The sequence below is a fragment of the Neocloeon triangulifer genome, unplaced genomic scaffold, assembly GCF_031216515.1.
Source record: "Neocloeon triangulifer isolate White Clay Creek 2 clone unplaced genomic scaffold, ASM3121651v1 ptg000022l, whole genome shotgun sequence".
NCBI classification, from domain to species: Eukaryota; Metazoa; Arthropoda; class Insecta; order Ephemeroptera; family Baetidae; genus Neocloeon; species Neocloeon triangulifer.
Window position 1 is genome coordinate 6637039 of NW_026775562.1, and position 20970 is coordinate 6658008.

At 38.2% G+C, this 20970-nt stretch overlaps 4 protein-coding genes across 5 annotated transcripts in view; 3 read left to right on the forward strand and 1 right to left on the reverse strand.

The window, feature by feature from the left end:
• The window catches only part of LOC132204814 (probable cytochrome P450 303a1), a 67418-nt gene extending 58143 nt beyond the window's left edge, over positions 1-9275 (forward strand). The window contains exons 1-9 of one of the 2 annotated variants that reach the window (XM_059633602.1): positions 4557-4728; positions 6315-6402; positions 6462-6719; positions 6789-6952; positions 7168-7543; positions 7829-8009; positions 8067-8184; positions 8238-8379; positions 8477-9275. In XM_059633602.1, the coding sequence (XP_059489585.1) occupies positions 6318-6402; positions 6462-6719; positions 6789-6952; positions 7168-7543; positions 7829-8009; positions 8067-8184; positions 8238-8379; positions 8477-8658 (1506 nt within the window). In that variant the 5' untranslated portion in view covers positions 4557-4728; positions 6315-6317 and the 3' untranslated portion in view covers positions 8659-9275. Of the gene's footprint in view, positions 1-4556; positions 4729-6314; positions 6403-6461; positions 6720-6788; positions 6953-7167; positions 7544-7828; positions 8010-8066; positions 8185-8237; positions 8380-8476 lie in introns of those variants that run through there. The other variant, XM_059633603.1, reaches the window with a different exon arrangement.
• LOC132204817 (ras-related protein Rab-18-B-like) lies at positions 9228-10802 on the reverse strand. Its single transcript, XM_059633607.1, has 6 exons — positions 10647-10802; positions 10407-10517; positions 10228-10345; positions 9977-10168; positions 9795-9920; positions 9228-9742 (listed from the first exon to the last, which is right to left on the reverse strand). Exons 1-6 carry the CDS (start codon positions 10649-10651, stop codon positions 9617-9619), a joined length of 678 nt encoding a protein of 225 aa, XP_059489590.1. The 5' UTR covers positions 10652-10802; the 3' UTR covers positions 9228-9616.
• Positions 10803-10913: 111 nt separating this feature from the next.
• Positions 10914-15900, forward strand: LOC132204815 (5-phosphohydroxy-L-lysine phospho-lyase). Its single transcript, XM_059633605.1, has 11 exons — positions 10914-11141; positions 12324-12442; positions 12724-12958; positions 13686-13779; positions 14037-14245; positions 14297-14424; positions 14472-14569; positions 14786-15030; positions 15085-15232; positions 15283-15390; positions 15439-15900. The coding sequence occupies exons 1-11, from the start codon at positions 11077-11079 to the stop codon at positions 15460-15462; spliced, it is 1473 nt and encodes a 490-aa protein (XP_059489588.1). The 5' UTR covers positions 10914-11076; the 3' UTR covers positions 15463-15900.
• A 246-nt stretch (positions 15901-16146) lies between these two features.
• LOC132204816 (zinc finger protein 226-like) lies at positions 16147-18670 on the forward strand. The gene is made up of 7 exons (XM_059633606.1): positions 16147-16550; positions 16623-16767; positions 16830-17167; positions 17232-17384; positions 17502-17886; positions 17938-18266; positions 18357-18670. Coding segments are annotated over exons 1-6 (1296 nt in total). The 5' UTR covers positions 16147-16548; the 3' UTR covers positions 18211-18266; positions 18357-18670.
• Positions 18671-20970: the final 2300 nt, after the last annotated feature.

Below are 20970 nucleotides of genomic sequence, written 5' to 3' on the forward strand. Positions count from 1 at the left end.
GCGCATGCGCCCACCCCTGGCAACCCGCCGACCGACCCGAAACCGAAAAACCGCCGGTGCCCAAAATTAGCAACCAACCTCACAGACTCGCCCCCCAAAAACGGGAAAGTTCGTCCGAAAGGAAATGATATAATTATCAACCCAGGAAAAATTGACAAATTCGGATTTTTCAACTGCCGGAAAATTTTTGCACAAAATAAATTGTTTTATTTGAGGATTTTCCTTTTATTTTTTCTAATACGTTCAGGGACCCAATTTGGGGCCCTAGGAGAGTGAGGGTGGCTCGCAGCTAGGGGCAGCACTGACCGAGGCAGCCTTGGTGCTCGGATCGATTTTACGCAGGACTGGTGCGCCGAAGTGAGCACCAAAGAGCCACTTTTGTAGTGCGCCGCCCTTGCCCCCGCCGCCGCCCCTCGGCAGCCGCCGCCGCCGCCGCACATCCATAAAGCGACGCACGTCACTCTTGCTGACCGTGACGTCATTCTTGCACCCCGGCCTCACTTCAACCACCAGCACCGAATGCACGACGAGCACCAACAATTTCAGCGTGCGTGCGACAGCACCGGGCTTATTTGCATTTTCGTGTCAGATGCCGGTGTGCCTGTTAAGGAAAATGATATAAATTCTCAAGGTCTGCGCTCCGGGGGCAAATGTGCCGCCATATAAAGTTGGACGAAAAAGTCACAGCAGGAAATCTTTTGAATCGATTAACTTCAATTTGATTGCAAATTCCTATTTAAATTAAAAGTGCGGACAAATTTTTTTTTTAAGTTTTGCAGTAGAAGTTCACAGTTCGAGGGTTGATTCATGGTGATTTGAATTTAAATTCGACTTTTCCTCGATGGGTCTTTTGTGAGTTTTTATTGTTTAGTAAAAAACAAATATCCTGCTCTACATTGTCAAAATGTTTTCACAGCTCATGAATTATGGCTGCAGCCCGCAGCCAAAACATGTAGAGCAGGATATTGTTTTTTCTTAAACAATCAAAACCACAAATACCCATCGAGGAAAAGCCGAAATTCAAACCACCATTTTCTTTAAGTATCTCTATTAAAAAATAACACTCATCAAAAACACGGCCCTCAAAATAATAATTAAAGGAGGCTTTAAATTTTTAATTATTTGTCCAGCACTGGTCCAGTAATTCAATTCAATTAATAATTAGTAAATGTGTGGTGGATATAATTATTGCAAAATTGAAAGCTCAAAATTTTGGCTCTTCATTCCATTATTTAAGCCATTTATTTCGCGCAGTTTCCGTAACAAATTTTTAATATTCAAAATCCCTTATTTTTTCACACAAGCACAATTGCATTTTAATTTTCAATTTTTTAAATTTTGCATGAAGAATCAAATTTTTTATGTACTATTATTATGCAATGTGATGAAAAATAAATCAAACTTGCAAAATTTGAGAATATCCATTACATATAGATCTCTATTTAAAGTTCAATTGTGATCTTTATGAACGCTCCACCTCGATCGTGTTTGAGCTCATTTTTAACGCAAAATAATTACCCACAGTAATCAAAATCCATAGTACTGTTTTATTCTACAAAACTAGTTTGAATAAATTACTATATTAGAGATGTATATATTTATTTAATTGATAATAATTTCCCCAAAAGATCAAAATATTTTTAAAATTCCAAGCTATTTTATTGATTTCCCAAGGAAACAATTTTTTCGCAAATTAATTTAAACAAAATAACCATTACGACGAGTTACACAGTTAGTCTGGAGCATTTTTTCTGCTTTCCGTAAGTGAACCAAAATTGAATTTCCAGCGGGGAATACTTTTTCTTTTATTGTTGGAGTGTCTTTTGGCAAAGCATCTCGTCTCCGTGTCTCTCTCTGTTTCTGCAGAGAGCTCGGATGGATTCTTGTTGAGCGCGCTGCGGTGTTGATTCCCTTCTGGAAAATTTCCAATTCTGTTTTGTCATCAGTAAATCAAATCTATTTCCACGCAGAACAAAAAATTCCCCTTTGCCTTTGCGCGTCGCCATAAAGCTCTTTCTTTATTTCTTTTGGGTCAAACACGCCCTACTGCGAGCCGAGGCTTTTAATGCGAAAAAAAGAGATGCAAAAGGCACATTTCGCTGTCAGGGGGGAGCGCGACCAGTGGGGTCGTCCGATGATGCAGTCGCGCGCGCGATTGTTTTCTGTGGCGTAAAATCGACGGCGCACACAAACGCGCTTGATTTATGTGGCCCCGTTCGCCGCGTGCCGCTTAATTTGTTGCGCGCTAGTCGGGAATACAAATTTCGGCGACGGGAAAGAATTTGAAAAATTCATCAACACCCTTCATCAATACACAATGAAATGACAAATCAAAATTTTCAAATATATAGCAATCTTTTCGTGTGGTCAAAAGGGTAAATAATTCAAATTCCACACTAACTATGGAATTTCTATTCCTTCTGTGATTCTGAAAAATCATTTTTTTTATAGTGAAAATTGTTTTAACTAGCAAATTTGAGATTATTTAAGATTAGCGGCTTTAAAATTAAGTTGCATGTATTTAGGAGAAAAATATTAAAATTCTCGATAAAATTTTTTCTCTGCTTTCCCAAGTTCATAGGAAAAACATGAAGATTAGTTCAATTGGCAAAGCTCAATTTAAATAGTTTAAAAATATTCCACAAAAGCAGATGAATTTTTTTCACAAGCTCTACAATTGTCAAAAATATTTAATTTTCATGTTTTATGAATGATAATCAATTTCCAGCGCAAGAATAATAATTTGTATAATTTTCGCTGAAAATTCGTTTTTGAATATTACATTTTAAGGAAAAATCCATTAATATTTGTGAGCTTTTAAAAAGTGATACAAAATTTAGAAAATAAATATTTTTTATTTTACATTAATTGAAAATTATTGAAATTGAACTTCCGTTTTGATGCAAATAAAGAATTAAATGGTCGTATCTCAAATCTATAGGAATTTTCCCACAGTGTATGCAGCTTTTGCATAACCGCGAGCTCAACAAGAGAAATATTAATAACATTTAAAGAGTAAACAGCGTGCAGGGCCGCGTTCAAATTGGCCGATGAGCTGTGCGAAAAAACAAACATTTACACAGGAGCCTCTGTTTTATGTAATCGTTCGCGTTTTCCCCAGCCTGAGGATAACGTGCCAAAAAGTGAAACCGCAGCCTCTTCAGCCCAAAACTGGTCCGGAACGAAGAATTTCATCTCTCTCTCAAAATAAAAACACCATCAATTAAATCATTTAATGCGACACACGACCCTGTTTATGTGAATCAGATTTCTTTTCAACTTAGGAAACAATACAAGAAAAAAACTCATCGCTGGTTATTTTTTTAGGGGGCCATTGGGTGCCTAAAAGGAGAGAGAAAAAACGGCCGAGATGGCAATTAGGCGCAGTGGCCGGTGATGGGATTGAACTTCCTAGTGAAAGTGCCGCGTGATACTTTCTCTCATTCGGAGCAGCAGCACCTTAGCCTTGGTGCACGCTAATTACTTTTGGTCCTCCTCCCGGTCATGTCTATCTCCGACTCTGTGTTTTTATGTGCCCACGCGTCATCCAAGCGCCGCCCGCGTGTGCTGTAACATGTGTATTTTGAGTTGCGTCCTCAAGGTACTCTTAAAAGCAAAGATAAACATCATTACGAAATTGATTCTGTTTTAATACATATATTTTTTGCTTGTGCAATTTTTTTACACGATTTTTGTGTCAATCTATGAGATTAAAATCACTGCATAAATACATAAAATTACTTTTATTTATTAATTCTCCATTAGCATACATACAAATATCACGATATCTTTCATAAATGCATCAAGATCGAATTTAAATCAAAACATGAGAAGAATGTATAAAAAAAGATGAGATTCCACGGATAAATTTTAAAATAAAAAATTAAAACAAATTTATTCACTAGAGCAAGGAGAAATTTCAGAAAGTTGTTTTATGCAAGTGAAAAAGTTAGCACACAAATTTTTTTTAATCACATTCAACTGGATAAGCTCTTGCTATATTTCTTTGCAATTTTAATTAAAAAAATAAATATTCTTCGTATCAGAGAAATAACAATAATGAATCAGTTAAGACCTTATAAATCGATATTCCCTATTTCAACTTAGGAAATTAGTAAGTAAATTAAACAAAATAATTTAACAAAGTACAATCTAAACACAAAAGCAAAAGCTCTTTTATCAAATTTGACATGGAATTTATCATTTAAATTATTTTGCTCATTTATTATTGGTTTCATTGTAGGAAAATAACGAAATGAATTGGAAGCATGTAAATAATTCTTTGGTTGCCGCAAAATACAAAATTTCTAAGCCTTAATTGAGCTGCTCAAATTTCTTTTAAGCTCAGTCACGTCACAATTACATAATGGAAAAATGGTGAGGCGAGATTTTGGGTCTGGGAACTGCGCACCGGTTTCGAGTTCTTCCGCTTATTACGTTACACATTTAGAGACGAATTTCGGTTCCTGCATATATGATTTTTCCCACTACGCCCAACCGCACTGCTTTTTGTTGATCCGGCGAGCAGCAGCAGCAGCCTTTTTGTGTCTCTCTCATATTGATGCAGTGCTGCCTGAAGAAAGGACTGGCCGTGGTCTACCCGCGCCCAAAATCACGCACGCAGCATTTTGTGAAAGCACCTGTTGAGTTCACCTTTTCAAATCGCCCGACTCTTTGCGTGGACCATCAGCCACTCTATCCTCAACAAACAGGCCCCTAGCTCCAAAGGTATTATACAAAATTCACTTTTTCATTAGGAATAAAAGACTTTCCAGTTCTTTTCTTTTAAATTGAAAAATGCAAAAGATATTGAATTCAATCAAGTTTAATGTAAAATAATACATGTGAAAAAAGATACAAAAATATCAGACCATTTTTTGTTTGCTGCATGTAGAAGCAGAATAAATTTTAATAACACAATAGTCAATATTCTTCTGAACTTCCTTTTTGGTCTGCGTCTACATTTTACCATTCAAGCTTTTGCAAAACAAGTCAGAAAGGGAGAAATTATATGACTTTGGGTGAAAAATTCGTCCATTTCAAAGAACTGTTTTTCCAGCATGTCTGTTGGAAAATTTTTTGCTCTTACAATGAGCACAATTAAGAGCTAAAATTTATAATGCGGCTTGTATCAAAATTACAAAAACTATTTTTAGGAAGTGCATCACAGTACATATTCTTTAGGAGAAAGATTTGGTAGATTTTTTATTGTTGAATTTTTGTTTGTGAATTTTAAAATTAGGATTTATTTACAAAAAATATTTTTATTTAAGTCAAATAGAGAAATTGGCACTCGCGGACACGATCATAAAGATAACCTGGTTGAGGATATTTTGTTAGTTTAAAGATCTCATTTTTTTATAGCGGTTTTTTGAATTTAAATGATTTAAAAAAGAATTCTTGCTCATAAAAAATCGTGACTGAAATTGGCAGAGCCATTTATTTTCAGACCAAAAACCATTTTTCAACGATGACTACGCTTTTATGATGTATTTTTCACTTAATTGCTTTGATTTTAGTAGCAAACTTTGTTTCACACTTATTTCTAGATATTTCACTTATTTAAAGTAAAAACCCTTTTTTTTCTTCTCACCGCAACATTTTTTGCCAGAAGTTTCTCGGCAGTGCTATTGTTTTTGCAATCAGCGCTGTTATAAAATTTACAAAACTCCTGGAGTCATTACTAAACTTCATTAAAGCTCATGAAATTCTAAATCATTTGGAAACGTCACGTTCTTTTCGGGAACAATGAGTAATTCTGTTGAAACTGGACCACCTTATTAAATAGACGGCCCATTAAAATTTCACTTTTCTTTCTCTTTCCAAATGATCCACTATGCATCTCCTCGTCGGGAATTCCTGCAAATATTTACCCAGCGCGACTAGCTCTCTCGTCGTTATTGCGTTAGTAAGTTTTGTGTGCAAAACGGAACCCTTTTTTCCTTGCACTTTCTATATTAACGTAAAGACTTTGACCAACTCACGTACGCACTCAAAAATCGAGAGATACATTTGTTTGTGGTGTTGTTTGGGAAACGGAGAGAGCAGTGAAAGGCCTAACGTAACCGATGTTTCACCCAAAAAAAGATTAGTAGAGAGGCTAATTATCTCGAAAAATCTGTCAAGAGAATAAAAAAAAATTAAAACTCGGAGGATTTTGAGATCAATGAACTCACACTTTCTCAGGAAAAGATGGATTTTTTAAATGCAAAATAAATTTCAAAACTTTTAAGGAATTTATTTCTACACACACGTTATCTTCCGTATATGGTCGTTATAAAAATAATACAAATAATTTTTTTCAACTATTTTAGGCTATGTGGCTGGCTCCATTGCTCTTCATATTTGTGGTTAGTCTTTACCTATACCTAGATGCCAGGAAGCCCAAAAACTTCCCACCAGGTACCTTGCATGCCCAACATCTTTTTTAATTTTGCCACAAAAATAACCATTCATGGAAGGTCCCCCCTGGTGGCCGGTGTTGGGCAGCCTTCCAGACGTGTCGCGACTGCGAAAAAAGCTCGGAAATCTATGCATGGCAACAACCTTCCTGGCCAAGACGCACTGCGACGGCAAATTGGTCGGTCTGCGTGTCGGCAACGACGTCCAGGTGGTGCTGAACTGCGCCGAGGCCGTCAAGGAAATGGCCACCAAGCCGGAACTGGACGGCCGTCCCAAGGGACCCTTCTACCGCTACCGCACCTGGAACCTCCGCAGAGGTCAATTTCAACCTGTCTCTTTAATAGAACTTTTTATAATTTTTAATTTTCTTTTGCATACACAAAAAGGTATTTTATTGACGGACGATGATTTCTGGCGCGAGCAGAGGCGCTTCCTGATGCGCCACCTCAAGGACTTTGGCTTGGGAAAATCTAGTCAGATGGAATCGATTATCATGAGGGAGGTGCACGCACTCACGGATTACTTCAAAACGGCCATCAGCAATACAATTGTAGGTTAAAAAAATTTTCACCGCATTAATGATGGAACTTGTAATTTTTTTTCTTTTTTCAACATTCAATGAATATGCAGAACTAAAGTGAACCCTTGGGAGAAATAATAAACTATACCTAGAATTCTAATACTTTCTTAAATTACTGTTGATTTTAATTTTGCATAAAAAAAAAATGCATATATTTTGTTAATGATCGAAATTGTGTTGTAAAGGACGGCAAAGCAACTTTACCTCTGCATGACGCTTTCGGCGTGTCCATGTTGAACACAATTTGGGCGATGCTGGCCGGAATCAGGTACGACCCTGACGACGTCGAGTTGCGCAAGTTGCAGAAAATCTTGGCTGACATGTTCGCCAGCATGGACATGACCGGCTGCCTGTTCAACCACTTCCCACTGCTGCGTTATGTACTGCCCGAGGCCTCTGGCTACAACTACTACATGCTGTGTCACCAGAAACTATGGGCTTTTCTGCACGAAGAGCTCCTCCGCCACGAGGCCACCTACATGGAGGGCTCTGCCAGGGACTTCATGGACGTTTATATTAAGGAGCTCAAGAGCAGAGGCGATCAGAACTCCTACTATTCTGGTATTATTTTATTTTTTTTAACATTGTTATTATTAAAAATGGACAAATTGGAAAACAACCCCTAAAAACTATAATTTTAGGGTTTTATTTTTCATAAAATCCACCTCGAGTGTTTGCATTCAATTTACGGTTATATACTTTCATTTCTTTTGAAGAATTAGAGTTTCCTACATTTTTTTAAATTTCTCATGATCAGAATTTGATAAAATCAAATAGAAATAACCAGTATGTGTTGTTCTCATAAACTGGCATATTATTTTAAGATGACAAAAATTTAAATTTCAGAGTTACAATTGATGGCAATATGCGTCGACTTGTTCATGGCCGGTTCGGACACTACCAACAAATCACTGAGTTTCGCCTTTCTTCACTTTTTGCGTCAACCTCACGTTGTCAAGAAAATTCAGGATGAAATCGACAGAGTTGTTGGAAAAGGAAAAGTAGTTACCATGGAAGACAAACCAAAGTAGTTTAATTGTGTTTGGCGAGGATAAAAAAAATTAAATCATTTTTCATTTTTAAGCATGCCTTACACTGCAGCGGCAGTAAACGAGGCGATCAGGGTTTTTGCCGGACATGCTCTTGCGGTGCCGCACAGAGCAATGGCTGATTCAACTCTGATGGGCTACTTTATTCCAAAAGTAATTAAATTCGACAGTAAAAATGATGCCTTTGTAACAAATCCCTGATTTAGGACACAATTTTGGCAATAAATTTCAACGGGTTGTTCATGAACGAGGATTTGTATGAAGATCCTTGGACTTTCAACCCAGAAAGATTCTTGAATGAAAAGAACGAGGTGACCATACCTGAGCACTTCATCCCATTTGGAGTTGGTATGTACTTGTCAGAATATTATTATTTGCATAGAATTAAAAAAAAATCAATTTTTAATTTTTATATCTCTGACAAACATAAAATTTGTGTTTTCAGGGCGAAGGAGGTGCATTGGTGACACTCTTGCCAAAACGAACATTTTCCTATTCATTGCAAATCTCCTGCAGACGTTCAATTTTGAGAACCCCAAAGGACGCCCTTTACCCGACCCCTTCCCTATCGAAGGAATCACTCCTTTCACCCAACCCTATGAAGGACAGATTTCCCTTCGAGTTTAATTATTTTCATTTTCTCTTTAATTTAAAAGGATAATTGGACCTGTGTGGCATGAGCCAAAATTTAAGTTAATTGAATTTGTATAGAAATTTGTTATTTACTTTTTTACCGCCTGTGTGATAGTGTGCTTAGAGTTTTTACAAACATGTTAGCAAACAGATGTAATATGACCTAGCTCAGTAGATACGAGAAGAACTGCTGACCAATTGTGATCATTAAAATTGTCTACTCCCACCATAACATTCTAAACGCTGAAAGGCACCCTAAATGCGAAGGGAAGGATTTGTCCTTATGCGGCCTTTGACTGAAACAATACAATGCCTTTCAAATAGGCATAATAATAATATCTCTTTGATATTTGGTCAAAATGCTTTTTTTTTTAAATTTAAGTGGGATATTTTTTATCAATCTTAATCTCTCCGGATCAGACCAAGGCACTTTAAAAAGCGCCCATTTATATGATATAATTAAGATAAATTTTATTTTTGTATTGATGCCGCTCTTAACAATTTAGGTATTTTAATTGAATCAAGATTAAGCAGCATGTAGAAAGCGATTTTTTGTTATTTTATCAAAATAAAGAACGGGTGAACAATTTAGTTTTTTTTATAAGAAATTTGATTTAATTATCAGGAACTTTTACATTATGAGACAGCAGATAAAGTTATGAAATTATTCAAAGAATCCCCTTAATTATCTTTAGGCACCACATAGGTAAAATTACACAAAGAAACAAACAAGCAACAAAACAGATATGAGAGAATTAAATAAGGCCCAAAATGGCCATCTTGAAATTATTACTGCTTTTAAAATCTATGGTAGCATTTTGTTTCCTGACAATTACATAATATTAGTGCGCTCAATGCTTTCTATTTCTCAATCCCCCCGACCCCCTTATAAAAGTAATGTTCGCCCTTCAGCACTTGAATCACAGAAGACCCTTGCAAAATTCATCAAGTCTTACAAAAGGCTGCAGTTGGGGCTGATACAGTTCCACGCTTGTGAACATAAGGAGGGGCTCTCCTCTCCGAGCTGAATGCGGCCAGGCTGCTCTCTGGCCTCCCACAAACCAGGGGTTTGTAAGATCTGTTTGGGAAAAACTTTTATAACATTTCAGTTTTCTAAGATGAAAATTTACGTGATAGACTAAATCCTCAAAACAGACTTGGACGTTGGCGTTTTCAAGGGCGCTGGCTTCGATGAACAGGGTCGAGTGCCTACGAGCCAGCTGCTGGCCTTCTTCTCGAGAAACTTCTCGATTTTTCTACAAAACCAAATAATTACTATTTATTGAACAAATTTAAATTTTGTATATGTTACAAGGTCAATCTTGTTGCCCACAATCATTTTGACAACATCCGTTCTGTTTACGTAGGCGTCCAATTCCTGCAGCCACTGCTCCACCCTTTCGAAAGTTTGTCTCCTGGTAACATCGTAAACAATAATTGCGCCTTGGGCGTTGCGGTAATAGGTGGGGGTCAGCGTCCGAAACCTTTCTTGACCCGCAGTGTCCTTGATATTTAAGATAATACATAATAGGTCAATTTTCAAATACTCTATAAAAAGCAAACCCAAATTCCTAGTTGGACACATTGTCCGTCAACAGTGATGATCCTGTTCCTGTAGTCCACACCGATTGTGTTGGCAACATTCGGGTCAAAAACGTCATCAATGAAACGATTCATTAGGCTGATGACAAAAAATTGAGATAAAATTTTTAGATCTTTTGCTTTTGTTTTTAATTAATTACCTAGATTTTCCCACATTGCTCTCGCCAATGACGAGAATTTTCAGGCTGGTGATGGGCTGCTGCCTTGGTTCCTCGTCCTCGTAGTCGTCCACTCTTTTGGCCATTTGCCGTCTGCAATTAATTAAAACATAAGACCAACCTTGAAATTTGAAATTATGTGTGTATTGAACAATTAGTCATTTCTTTAGAGACACAAAAGAAACACGCGTTCCCAAAGAACGAACAATCAAGGCCACTCACACCATCGCAAGATCAAGTTTTCGTTCTTCCGGCCGATTTGAGTGGCTCCACAAAATCCGCAAATTACGCTTGCAAAATTGCAAAAAAATACGAATTTACGCACTAAAAACAAAATCTTTGCTCATCCGTTGCGATGGGGAGTGGGGACGGGGGCGTCTCCTGCCTTGCCTGTCCTGTACATCAGCGCCACATAGGGCGGGAAATTTAAAATTCGCGACTTGGATCGGGCCCCTCCTCCTTTTCGGCACGGCAGTGGGGCGAGAGTGCGAGTCTGCGAGTCGCGAGAGTGCCAAAAAGATGCGTTTAAGCTGATCATAGCAGAGGCAATCGAATCATTCGCACTGCCGCGGACGGTCACGACACATCGAAGGTCGTTGAAGGGCATCTGCACAGGGCACCTCCGATTCGGGCCGTCTCTCTCGAATCAAACATGCAGGATCCTCTTGAGCAATTGTGCAAGTCGGACACCATCAACCTCCGGCAGAAATACGTGGGGTGAGAAAAATGATTTTTTCATTATTTAAAATTCCACTCGGATTTGAATGAATTTTTTAATGACGCAGTGCATAAATTGCAGAGCCGAGCCGCATTTATGCAAATTTTGATTGGGCAATCTCGGGCTAGGGCCGTGCGTTGTTTGCCAAACTAGTTTTCGCTGCGTTGACACAGAGACCATCACCTTCTGATTTGCGTCAGCGGAAGCGACCTTTTTTTCTACGACCCACAATATTTAAATATAGTCTTGAATTGCAAAACTCGTTTAAACCGTTAATAATTCCTCTGTTAACCCTGAGAAGTAAACCTTTGACGATTTTTGTTTTGCATCTTTTTATTTATTATCATCAATATATTAATATTTTTATTTACGACAAAACCGCTCCCCTCATTGGACCCAGTGACCTAAGCCGCGGCAAAAAAATTAATAAAAAATACTAAAGAGGTAATTTTGACATTGTCTTTCTTGATTAAGAGCTGTTTTTTCCTTCCTGCTATTTTTAAGCACAGAATAATTAACAAGGAAAGTTAGAAGATAATGAGTTAGTATTTCTATGACCATGTAATTAGTAAGTTTAAAAATATATGCGCTTGCCAAATATTTTTCCATTCATTGAAAAACTGAAATGATTGATTGCTTTTATGACTTTTGAGTGATCACTTTTTTGTAAGAAAGAAATACATTTCTGAGTAATATTATTTATTGATGAGATTGTTTGGTTTCGGACGTTCAAAGGACCAACAACGTCTAGCCAAATGCGTCAGAAAACACCCAGTTTATTTGGCTGATAAGATTGTAATTTTCACAAAGCCTTCTATGAATGGAATATTTCATATTTGGTGATTGTTGCAAAGCAAAAATATTTGATGAGTGCCGTGAATCGAAAAACAAGAAAAGAATAAATAATAAGAATCAACGACTTTTCTGCGAGCAAAGTTCGTGTGGGTAAAGAGATTGGAAGCGAACTGATAAAAGTAATAATACGAAAGGACTCGCAGTACATTTCGCAAATGCACTTGTTTTCAAAGTCAAGCCGTATTTACAAAATGTGAAAAACAGCCATCACAGGCTGTAGAAAAAAATTAATTTTTTTCCGAGCTATTTTGTTTTTGAAAATAATTGTAAATTATCTCAATCTTTTTGTAATTGTAAATATAATAAATTGAATTCTTTGTTTCCAGTCCATCGTGCACACTTTTCTTTAAATCGGACCCTCTGAAAATTATGCGAGCAGAGGGTCAGTACATGTACGACGAAAGAGGCCAAAAATACTTGGATTGTATCAACAACGTCGCCCATGGTAACTAAATAAATATATTTTTTCATAGATGTGCAAAAATAAATTCACCAATTAATTATAAAAATGACAATCATCAATTTGTATTTCATCCCAGCAATTGTTTGACTTGTTCTGAAAATAATAACAAATTTCACACTGCATCATTCCAACTTAAATAAGCCTTGTCCTTTCAGTGACAAATTCTTCTCTCTTTTTATTGTAATTTCCATACTTAAAATTATTATTATTATTGCAAACAGTTACGGTAGAATTTGATCGAAATCAATTTATGTATGTTTTAGTTGGACACTGTCACCCTGAGGTTGTGAAGGCGGGGTGCGACCAAATGGCCACCCTGAACACCAACAACCGCTTCCTCCATGACAACCTGGTTGTGTGCGCCCAAAAACTGACCAGTTTGCTGCCTGAGCCCCTTTCCGTCTGCTTCTTCGTCAACTCGGGCTCAGAGGCCAACGACCTTGCCCTGCGGCTGGCGCGAACCTACACCAAAAACAACGACATCGTCATTCTCGACCAGTAAGTTGTAACGACCCTAATTGTAAATAATGAGAAAGCTCTGCAAATAGGCTTGCCATAGAAAGTATGCTTGGCCGACTTTTAACAAGACTGACGAGTTGATTGTTCTAATTTAAATGATTTGATGCCAACGATTATTTTATTATTTCAACTTTCAAATTTGAATGTGTATTCCAAAGGGAATATTATGATTTTTTTGTTTGTAGATTACATTAATTCTGTATGATTTTTTATATACATCTCGAAAAAAAAATTGGAAGAGAAGACATGCGGCAGCAAAAGGCGATTGCCCTCCCATTGCCGCGTCATGGGGTCAAATTGTGCCGCCGCCTGGGAAACTGAATAAGCGATTTTCAAGAATATATTATTGCAAATAAAAAATGGCAACTTTGATAAAATATTAATAAGTTAAAAAACAAAATTCAAAACTTAATTATAACCAGCACAGTTTAATTATTATTTATACTTTTAAAATTGTGGTTGTAAATTTACTTTATTTAATATACGTTCTATTTCAATTTCATAAAATAAGTCCATCCAAAAATTTGCATTTTATGTTTCAAACTCTCTAGTAGATGTTTTGATTGTTTTTTTTTCTTTTTCATTAATTTTGGGGAATATCAGCAGTAAAATTTCTCAAATTTTCAAGTAACAAAAAAAATATGTAATTTTTTTTACTGCGTAATTATAAATTTTTGTCTAATTGATTGTTTTTTTTTTTTCACAGTGCTTACCATGGTCATCTCTCCACTTTGATTGACATTTCGCCGTATAAGTTTAATTTGCCCGGTGGCGATGGGAAACAGGAATGGGTCCATGTGGTAAGGCCCTATGAACTTTAAACTTTGAACTCGATCCTACTTTGACTTGTTAATGTATTTTAGCCAAGTAACAGCTGGCTTTATTTACCAGTGTTTAAATGTCATTCTTATAAGACGAAAATTCTTAAAATTTTTATTTAAAATTAAGCTTTTCGAACCACACATTAAATTTTTAAATTGGATGTAGATACATAGTTATTAATAGACATAAAGTTTCATTAAAAAAAGCTTATAAAATTAAATTTTATTTTCTGTAGGCTCCGAGTCCTGACGGCTACCGAGGCCAGTACACCAAGGAAAACTATCCTGGAGAAGATTTGGGCTCTCTGTACTCTGAAGAAGTCAGAGCCCTTTGCAAGGAGGCTAAAAACAGTGGCCGATCTGTGGCTGGATTCATTGCTGAGAGTATGCAAAGCTGCGGTGGGCAAATCATTCCTCCCGCCAACTACTTCAGAAACGTTTACAAGTACTTTTTGCTATCAATTTTACTTCAGTATTAAACTTAAATTGTCTGCAGGATCATCAGAGAAGCCGGAGGTGTCTGTATTGCCGACGAGGTGCAGACTGGCTTCGGGCGAGTAGGGAAGTACTGGTGGGCCTTCCAGCTGCAGGGCGACGACATTATTCCAGACATAGTGACAGTTGGTAAGGATTGATTGCAATACTTATAAACGCTCATCACACATTGCCAGGCAAGCCAATGGGGAATGGACATCCAGTGGCGGCAGTGATCACAACCAGGGAAATTGCACAAAGTTTTAAAAACACTGGAGTTGAATACTTCAACACAGTATGTGTAAAAAAAAATCATTTCCACCTGGTGCTTGCTCTTTATCCCCAAAAGTTAATGCAGTGTCAATAGGGACCAAGGGTGCAAATGTTAAATAAAAAAACCTGCACGGAACCAAGTTTAAAAATTTGATTGTATTTGAAAAAAGGCTTTTTTTATATTTTACGGTTACAAATATTACTATCAGACATATTAATACAAGTGTCAACCTTTCAGTACGGAGGCAACCCTGTGTCCTGTGCTGTTGCCCTTGCGGTTATTGAAACCATCGAGAAGCAGAACTTGCGTGAAAACGCAACTAGGGTCGGAAACCACCTGATCAACTCGCTTAAAATCATGAGCAAGAAGCATCCTGTTGTCGGAGACGTTCGAGGAATCGGCCTCTTTGTCGGAATCGAGTTGGTCAAAGATCAGAACACCAGAGAACCGGCAACTGAAGCAGCTCTCTACATTGTCAAGAGGTATTTTTAAACACACCTAATCATTTATACATTTAATGTGAATTTCATGATTAGGATGAAAGAAAACTTCATTCTTCTGAGTGCTGATGGTCCGCACAACAATGTCTTAAAACTAAAGCCACCTATGGTGTTCAACATGGACAATGCGGACCACTTTGTGAAGGTCCTGGATGAACTTCTACCTGAGGTTAAAAATGGAGAGGTGTGTTATTCATTAGAAGTTATTTTGCAGTCCAAACCCTTATTATATAGGTTCCGTCGGACAACATAATGGCAAGCAAAAACATGAGGGAAATGTCAAAAAATCTACACGACCAGTACCTCAATGGTCCTCTGGAGCATAAAATCAGCATCGATGAAGTAGATTAAATTTTTTTATTTAAAAAAAAAATAATAATATGTTTTTAGGCTGAGAGCATGATGAGCAATTGATTTGCTACTGGCGTAATAATCCTGCATTCCCATAAACTCTACCGAGCAACTTTGTGGCTACATAATCCTTTTTGCTGGTGCGAAGAAGAGATATATTTTATATTAAAATTTAGACCCACAATATCCTTAAATATTAATCATAGTTTATTTGTTAAATGATTTCTATTATGAGAGGGGCCAGGTTAAAGTATTTGACAGCCTGTTCTGTTTGTTGCACAATGAGATTTTTGAAAGACGAGACCGTTAGAGGTTGATGAGATAATCCTCATTTCCTAAAAAAAAATTAAAGATTAGATTTTTTTAAAGATTACTGTTTTGTATTGTGGGTTGGGGGTCAAGTTCACGTTCTATATAATTATTATTATTAAGCCATTGTCTTGTTGATAAAAAAAAATAAAATATAAAAGGTATAAAGCGGTAAAAACTGTCTAAAAAATACTTGGTTTGAACGGGTTTGAATTTTCTTCCCGCAAAAATGAAAATGTAATGAAAAGCAAATTAAAAGTTGTACAATTTTACAAAATTTTATTATAAATTCCTCCTACGAAGAATTTTATACAGAGAACTATTAAAAGAAATTAAAGAATAAAATTTTTTGCGCTTTGAGGCGCCTCTTTGCGGCCCAATTAAGAACTAGTGTTTCAAGGTCGTTCCGAAGGGGGCGTAGCTGTCGGTGACGTCGATGTAAATAAACATCGCGTACGAAGGACTTGCTTTGTTACTCCCGATCACCAAATTCGATTTATTTTTATTTACTATTTTAAGCCGTTCCTTTAAAAAAATATTTCACCAAATTTATCTCCTTCGTATCAAAATTTATTTAACAAACAGATTAAGTTGCAACTCGTCTTTTTGAATTCAAGGGCTGCTTTTCTGAAGAAAACAAAAAGTCGCAACATCGATCTTCGGGTCGAGTCGATTTTTTCGCTAGTTGTACATCTGCCTCAAAAGGGTCCAGCTTGCCTCTTTCACTAATCTCAATCACCGATTGTTTTCTTCATTTCGAGACTCGCGGGCCCGAATTTGCGAGGAATCTGCTCTTGGCAGAAGTCTTCATCAACCAAGTGGCATTAATGTTCGGCACTTATGTACGTATATAAAAACAGTAAAGAGAATGTGACGGGAAAGTGTACATCATTAACTGTGTCAAATGTCGGCAGGTACTCTCACCTCTCCCATGGTAGCACGAACAGCAGCAATGTGCGGCCTGTTTACCGCAACGGGGACCCGCCGTGGGTGTTGAAGACCCCTGCCGCCGAAAACCCTTTGCTCAAAATCCCGCACCCGGTTGAAATGAACCCCAAGGTCCAGCCCATCTCCGCATTGTCCATCTGCCAACTTTCTAATCTGAAACTTTGTCCCAGCAGGCGATTCCCGTGTCCATTCCCGCTCCAGGGCTGCTGGCCTCAAGTTCGACGACGGCCGATCTTGCAGCAGCCGCCAGCCAGCATTTCAGCTACAATTACTCCCTGATGAACCAGATGTACCCCTCTGGATACAAGTGCGAGTTGGTTGGCGGAGCCAGCAGCGGCAGCAAAAAGTCCAGTGGCAAGGGCGTGCACCTGTGCAAGTGCGGCGCCGCCTTCGGCAATAGCTCCGAGCTCAAAGCGCACCACAGCCATGCTCACCACAAGGAGCTGGAGGCCTCCACGGGAGTCGCAACTCGCAAGGGCTGCGACCTCTGTGGTGGCGAAATTCACAACAGGTTTGCCGCTAGCATGTTTGATAATTAGTAATTTTTATGGTGACCAATTTAAAAATTCGAATAGAAACAAGAAAAGGTTCCAAAATAGAACCCGATGCCAGAATTGCATCGACGACTGTTTGGCCGCTCAGGGTGTGAAAAGCCGGTACCAGAGAAGGCCAGCTTGCCCCCAAAAATGTAAAAACTGCAATGGATCAGGTGTTATTTTTGAAGGAAGGTGAGGACCAAAGATTATTGCTAAAATATCAAAATTGAGAATTCAACTTTCAGATTGGAAAGTTTATATTTATTTCAAAGTAATAATTTTAAATTAGTTGTAAACTTGTTCTTCCAGGGATGAAAAACCATTCCACTGCACGCTGTGCAACAACTCATTCTCGCGGTACTCGTCATTGTGGAGCCACAAACGCCTCCATTCGGGCGACAAGCCGTACACCTGCGACCAGTGCGACGCGTCCTTTGCCAAACAGGCGTACCTCAAGAATCACAAGCGAGTTCACTCGGGCGAGAAGCCCTTCAAATGCAACACGTGCGGCCAGGAGTTCAGCCAGGGGCCTCACCTCAAGAACCACGAGCGCATCCACACCGGTGAGCGACCTTACGTGTGTGAGGTGTGTCAGAAAAGGTTTTCAAGACACTCAACCCTGTGGAACCACCGTCGCATCCACACAGGCGAGAAGCCGTACCGCTGCGACATATGTGGTTCAGCCTTCTCTCAGGTACAGTAAAATCTAACAATTTTGGCCGGAGTCCAAAGGTTAAATTTGCAGGGTACACACCTGAAAAACCACCGAAAAGTACACACGGGGGAACGACCCTTTCGTTGCGACATCTGCGACGTTGGCTTCAGCGACCGGTTCACGCTGAAGAGGCACAGGAATGTGCACGGCGCTGTGCCCAACGGCGGCGGCAGCAGCAGCAACAGCAACCACGACCCTGAAGAACCTTCAGGCCCGAGTCTGGTCGACCTGTACAAATGCGAGGTGGGCCAAGTGGCGTTCCCAGGCTGCCAGCGGCCACCCGAGGACGACAAGCCCTTATAGTGGCTGCTAGTCCTCATTTCAGTTCACTGATCGCCTCTGCCAAAATTGCTTGGCCTGTGAGTTTTCTCATTTTTTAAATTATTACTACGTGATTGATGGGAAAAAATATAAATGCAATATTATTTGCGTAATAATTTTGTCTCCAGATGCGATCTCGTCAGATCCAACCAGCCTAAAAGAAGATCAACTCGACGGTCACTCTTTGAATTACTGACATTATGAACTTGGAAAAAACTGTGTACCAGTAGTTTTTTTATTTCGTGGAATATTGGTGTTTTTCGCCTTGAAACATCAGTTTGGTTCTACGTTGAAAAAACATTTGCCCCCGTAGCAGCGTGATATGGAAACTTTCCTGAAATACTCGACTTGTGCGCAAAGCAAATAACGATTTTTTTTGCAATACAAATTTATAATAACGATTGACAGATTTTCTTTTCTAACAAACGGTGTTACCTAAACTTCGTGAATTTTGAAACAATAAATCATTCCTATGTACTGCATGAATTTTAAAATATTTGAGAGTGACCCTTAAATTAATGAAGAAGAGGTTTCAATCCACTCGGCAAACTGTGGGCCATGATGTGATTTGTCTTCGGTACCTTTCTGCCGAGGATTATAGTTTTTGACGATCCACCTTTCGCTTATATCCGGTTGGAAACAGACAACATCTTCCACCTGCTTGACATCGAGCAACGGACTCGGCTCTTCTTTTGATCTTTTCTCTTTTCTTTTGTAGCTTACTTTTCGGTCAATAATTATCTAGAATAAACATTTATATATAATAAATAATTTACAAAATAAATCCCAATGTACTTTTTCTGGTCTTGGGAGCAAGGCCAACTTGGACTTCTTTTCCAAACGTTTGGCCCGCAGTTTTATGCTCTGCGTCTTGATTAAGAATTTCATACGACTGCTTTCTCTCTGAATCCACTCCTTAAGGGGAATATTAAGTTCTTGGAAATTTTGAACAGTCAGAAATTACTTTTTCTAATAAAATTTGGTCAGTAGCGGTGACGCCTCTGCGAAGGCAAAATATTTCATTGTGCAGAGCTCCGATTTTTCTCTCTATCAGATTTGCCATTTCTGTTGGGCGCAGAGTCTGGAATGAACCATGGGACACATTAAACACAGAAAATCAATGGACCCGGATTTTTATAATAAAATTATATTTTCATACCTGCCACTTGGTGTGCATGACATTTTCAAATAGAGAGGTTACTGTGACCAGCGATTCAATCTCTTGATGTGTCATGGATTTTGATTTGCTTAAAATTACCTCTGTTAAAGCATCAATGAAAAAGAATATTTTTTTAATCTCCACCTATTCATTATATTTTTACTCGTCGTAATCTTTCCAAGATTTTTCGACTCGTATTTGAGTTCCTTCAACTCCTCCTCGTATTTTCGTATCAGTAATTTAGTTTTAACCTAATTACATTAATTTGATTAGGATAAAACTTGTCGATAATCAGCGTTCTGTATACCTTGTCTGCCGCAAATTGGCCCTCAAGTTGCTCTAACTTGTGCTTCAAATTGTTTGCCTGAACGCACCGCACGCGGGCTTCGGACTCGTAATTCAGCATCAGATCGAAGAATCTCTTTGAATCTCCCAACTCACAATCTTTAAAATTAAATTCATATATTAAATTTTACTGTATTTCTACTTAAATCTGCACACATGTCATTAAAAAATTCCAAAACTTACCGTTTTTTTCACCGAAAAAATTCTTTAGCTCACAGTAAAGGGCCATAAGTTTTGTCGACGGCAGCACTGCAAGCTGCTCCGACGGTCGATTTTTTACTTTAGGCGAATCGTGGTGCCTGTTTAGCAATTTGCAGACCATCTGCTTGACCTGAAAGTGGAACATCCACTTGTTCAGGGTGCTGACCATCCTGGCGAGCGCCTCGACGTGCGCCAACTCGAGCTGCGCCACTCGCTTCTCCGTCGCATCCTTCTGCTCGGCCAACTCGATTGCCCTGTTGAAATTGCGTTCAATCCCAAAATTAACAGAATGAAGTGTAAAATCTCGCCTGTCCAGTAGGCTGGTGGTCGGCTTTTGAAATTTCTCCACAAAACTCGTCGGCAGCACGTGGCTTTTAATGTGCTCCACGTTAGCAGCCATTTCTGGCGCTGAAAACTCATAGTTTCTCTGGACCCCAAGTTCCTAATTTCATCAATAAAATTTTATATTTGAAAATTGAAATCCCTTTTTATACCTGGCAAAGGGAAGAGCGGACCTGTTCGCTAATGTAGTCATCTTTGTTGAATTTTTTTAAGAGTTTCTGCTCGCTTTTGAAAAGCGAGAAAAATTGGTCACGAAAGAATCCCGCCGTGTTCAGATCGACCTAAATTAAATTAAGTGAAGTTTAGATTAGTTTATGAATAAAAAAACGTGTACTTGGTGGCTGCTCATGTTTCTCGGATGATTGCTTAACTTCTAAATCAGGGACGTCGTTACTATAGCAACACCTGAGCCTGCATTTGTATTGCCCTGGATTGCGCAGAGGATGAGTCGCACCACGTAATTTGCTTTGAAAATTTAATAGTACATATTCTTTCTACGATATAATCAAATCAAAAACTAGAGAGAACTGTTTATGAAATTCGATTTTATTTTTCTGAAAATAGAATTTCAGAACTTACTAATATTCTAATTTATATAAATAAAATATTAATTACATACTTAAGGTGAAGTTGATATAAAATAGAGAAAAAAATGAAAAAATAATTATTGCACTGGTATTCCAAAATACTCAGTG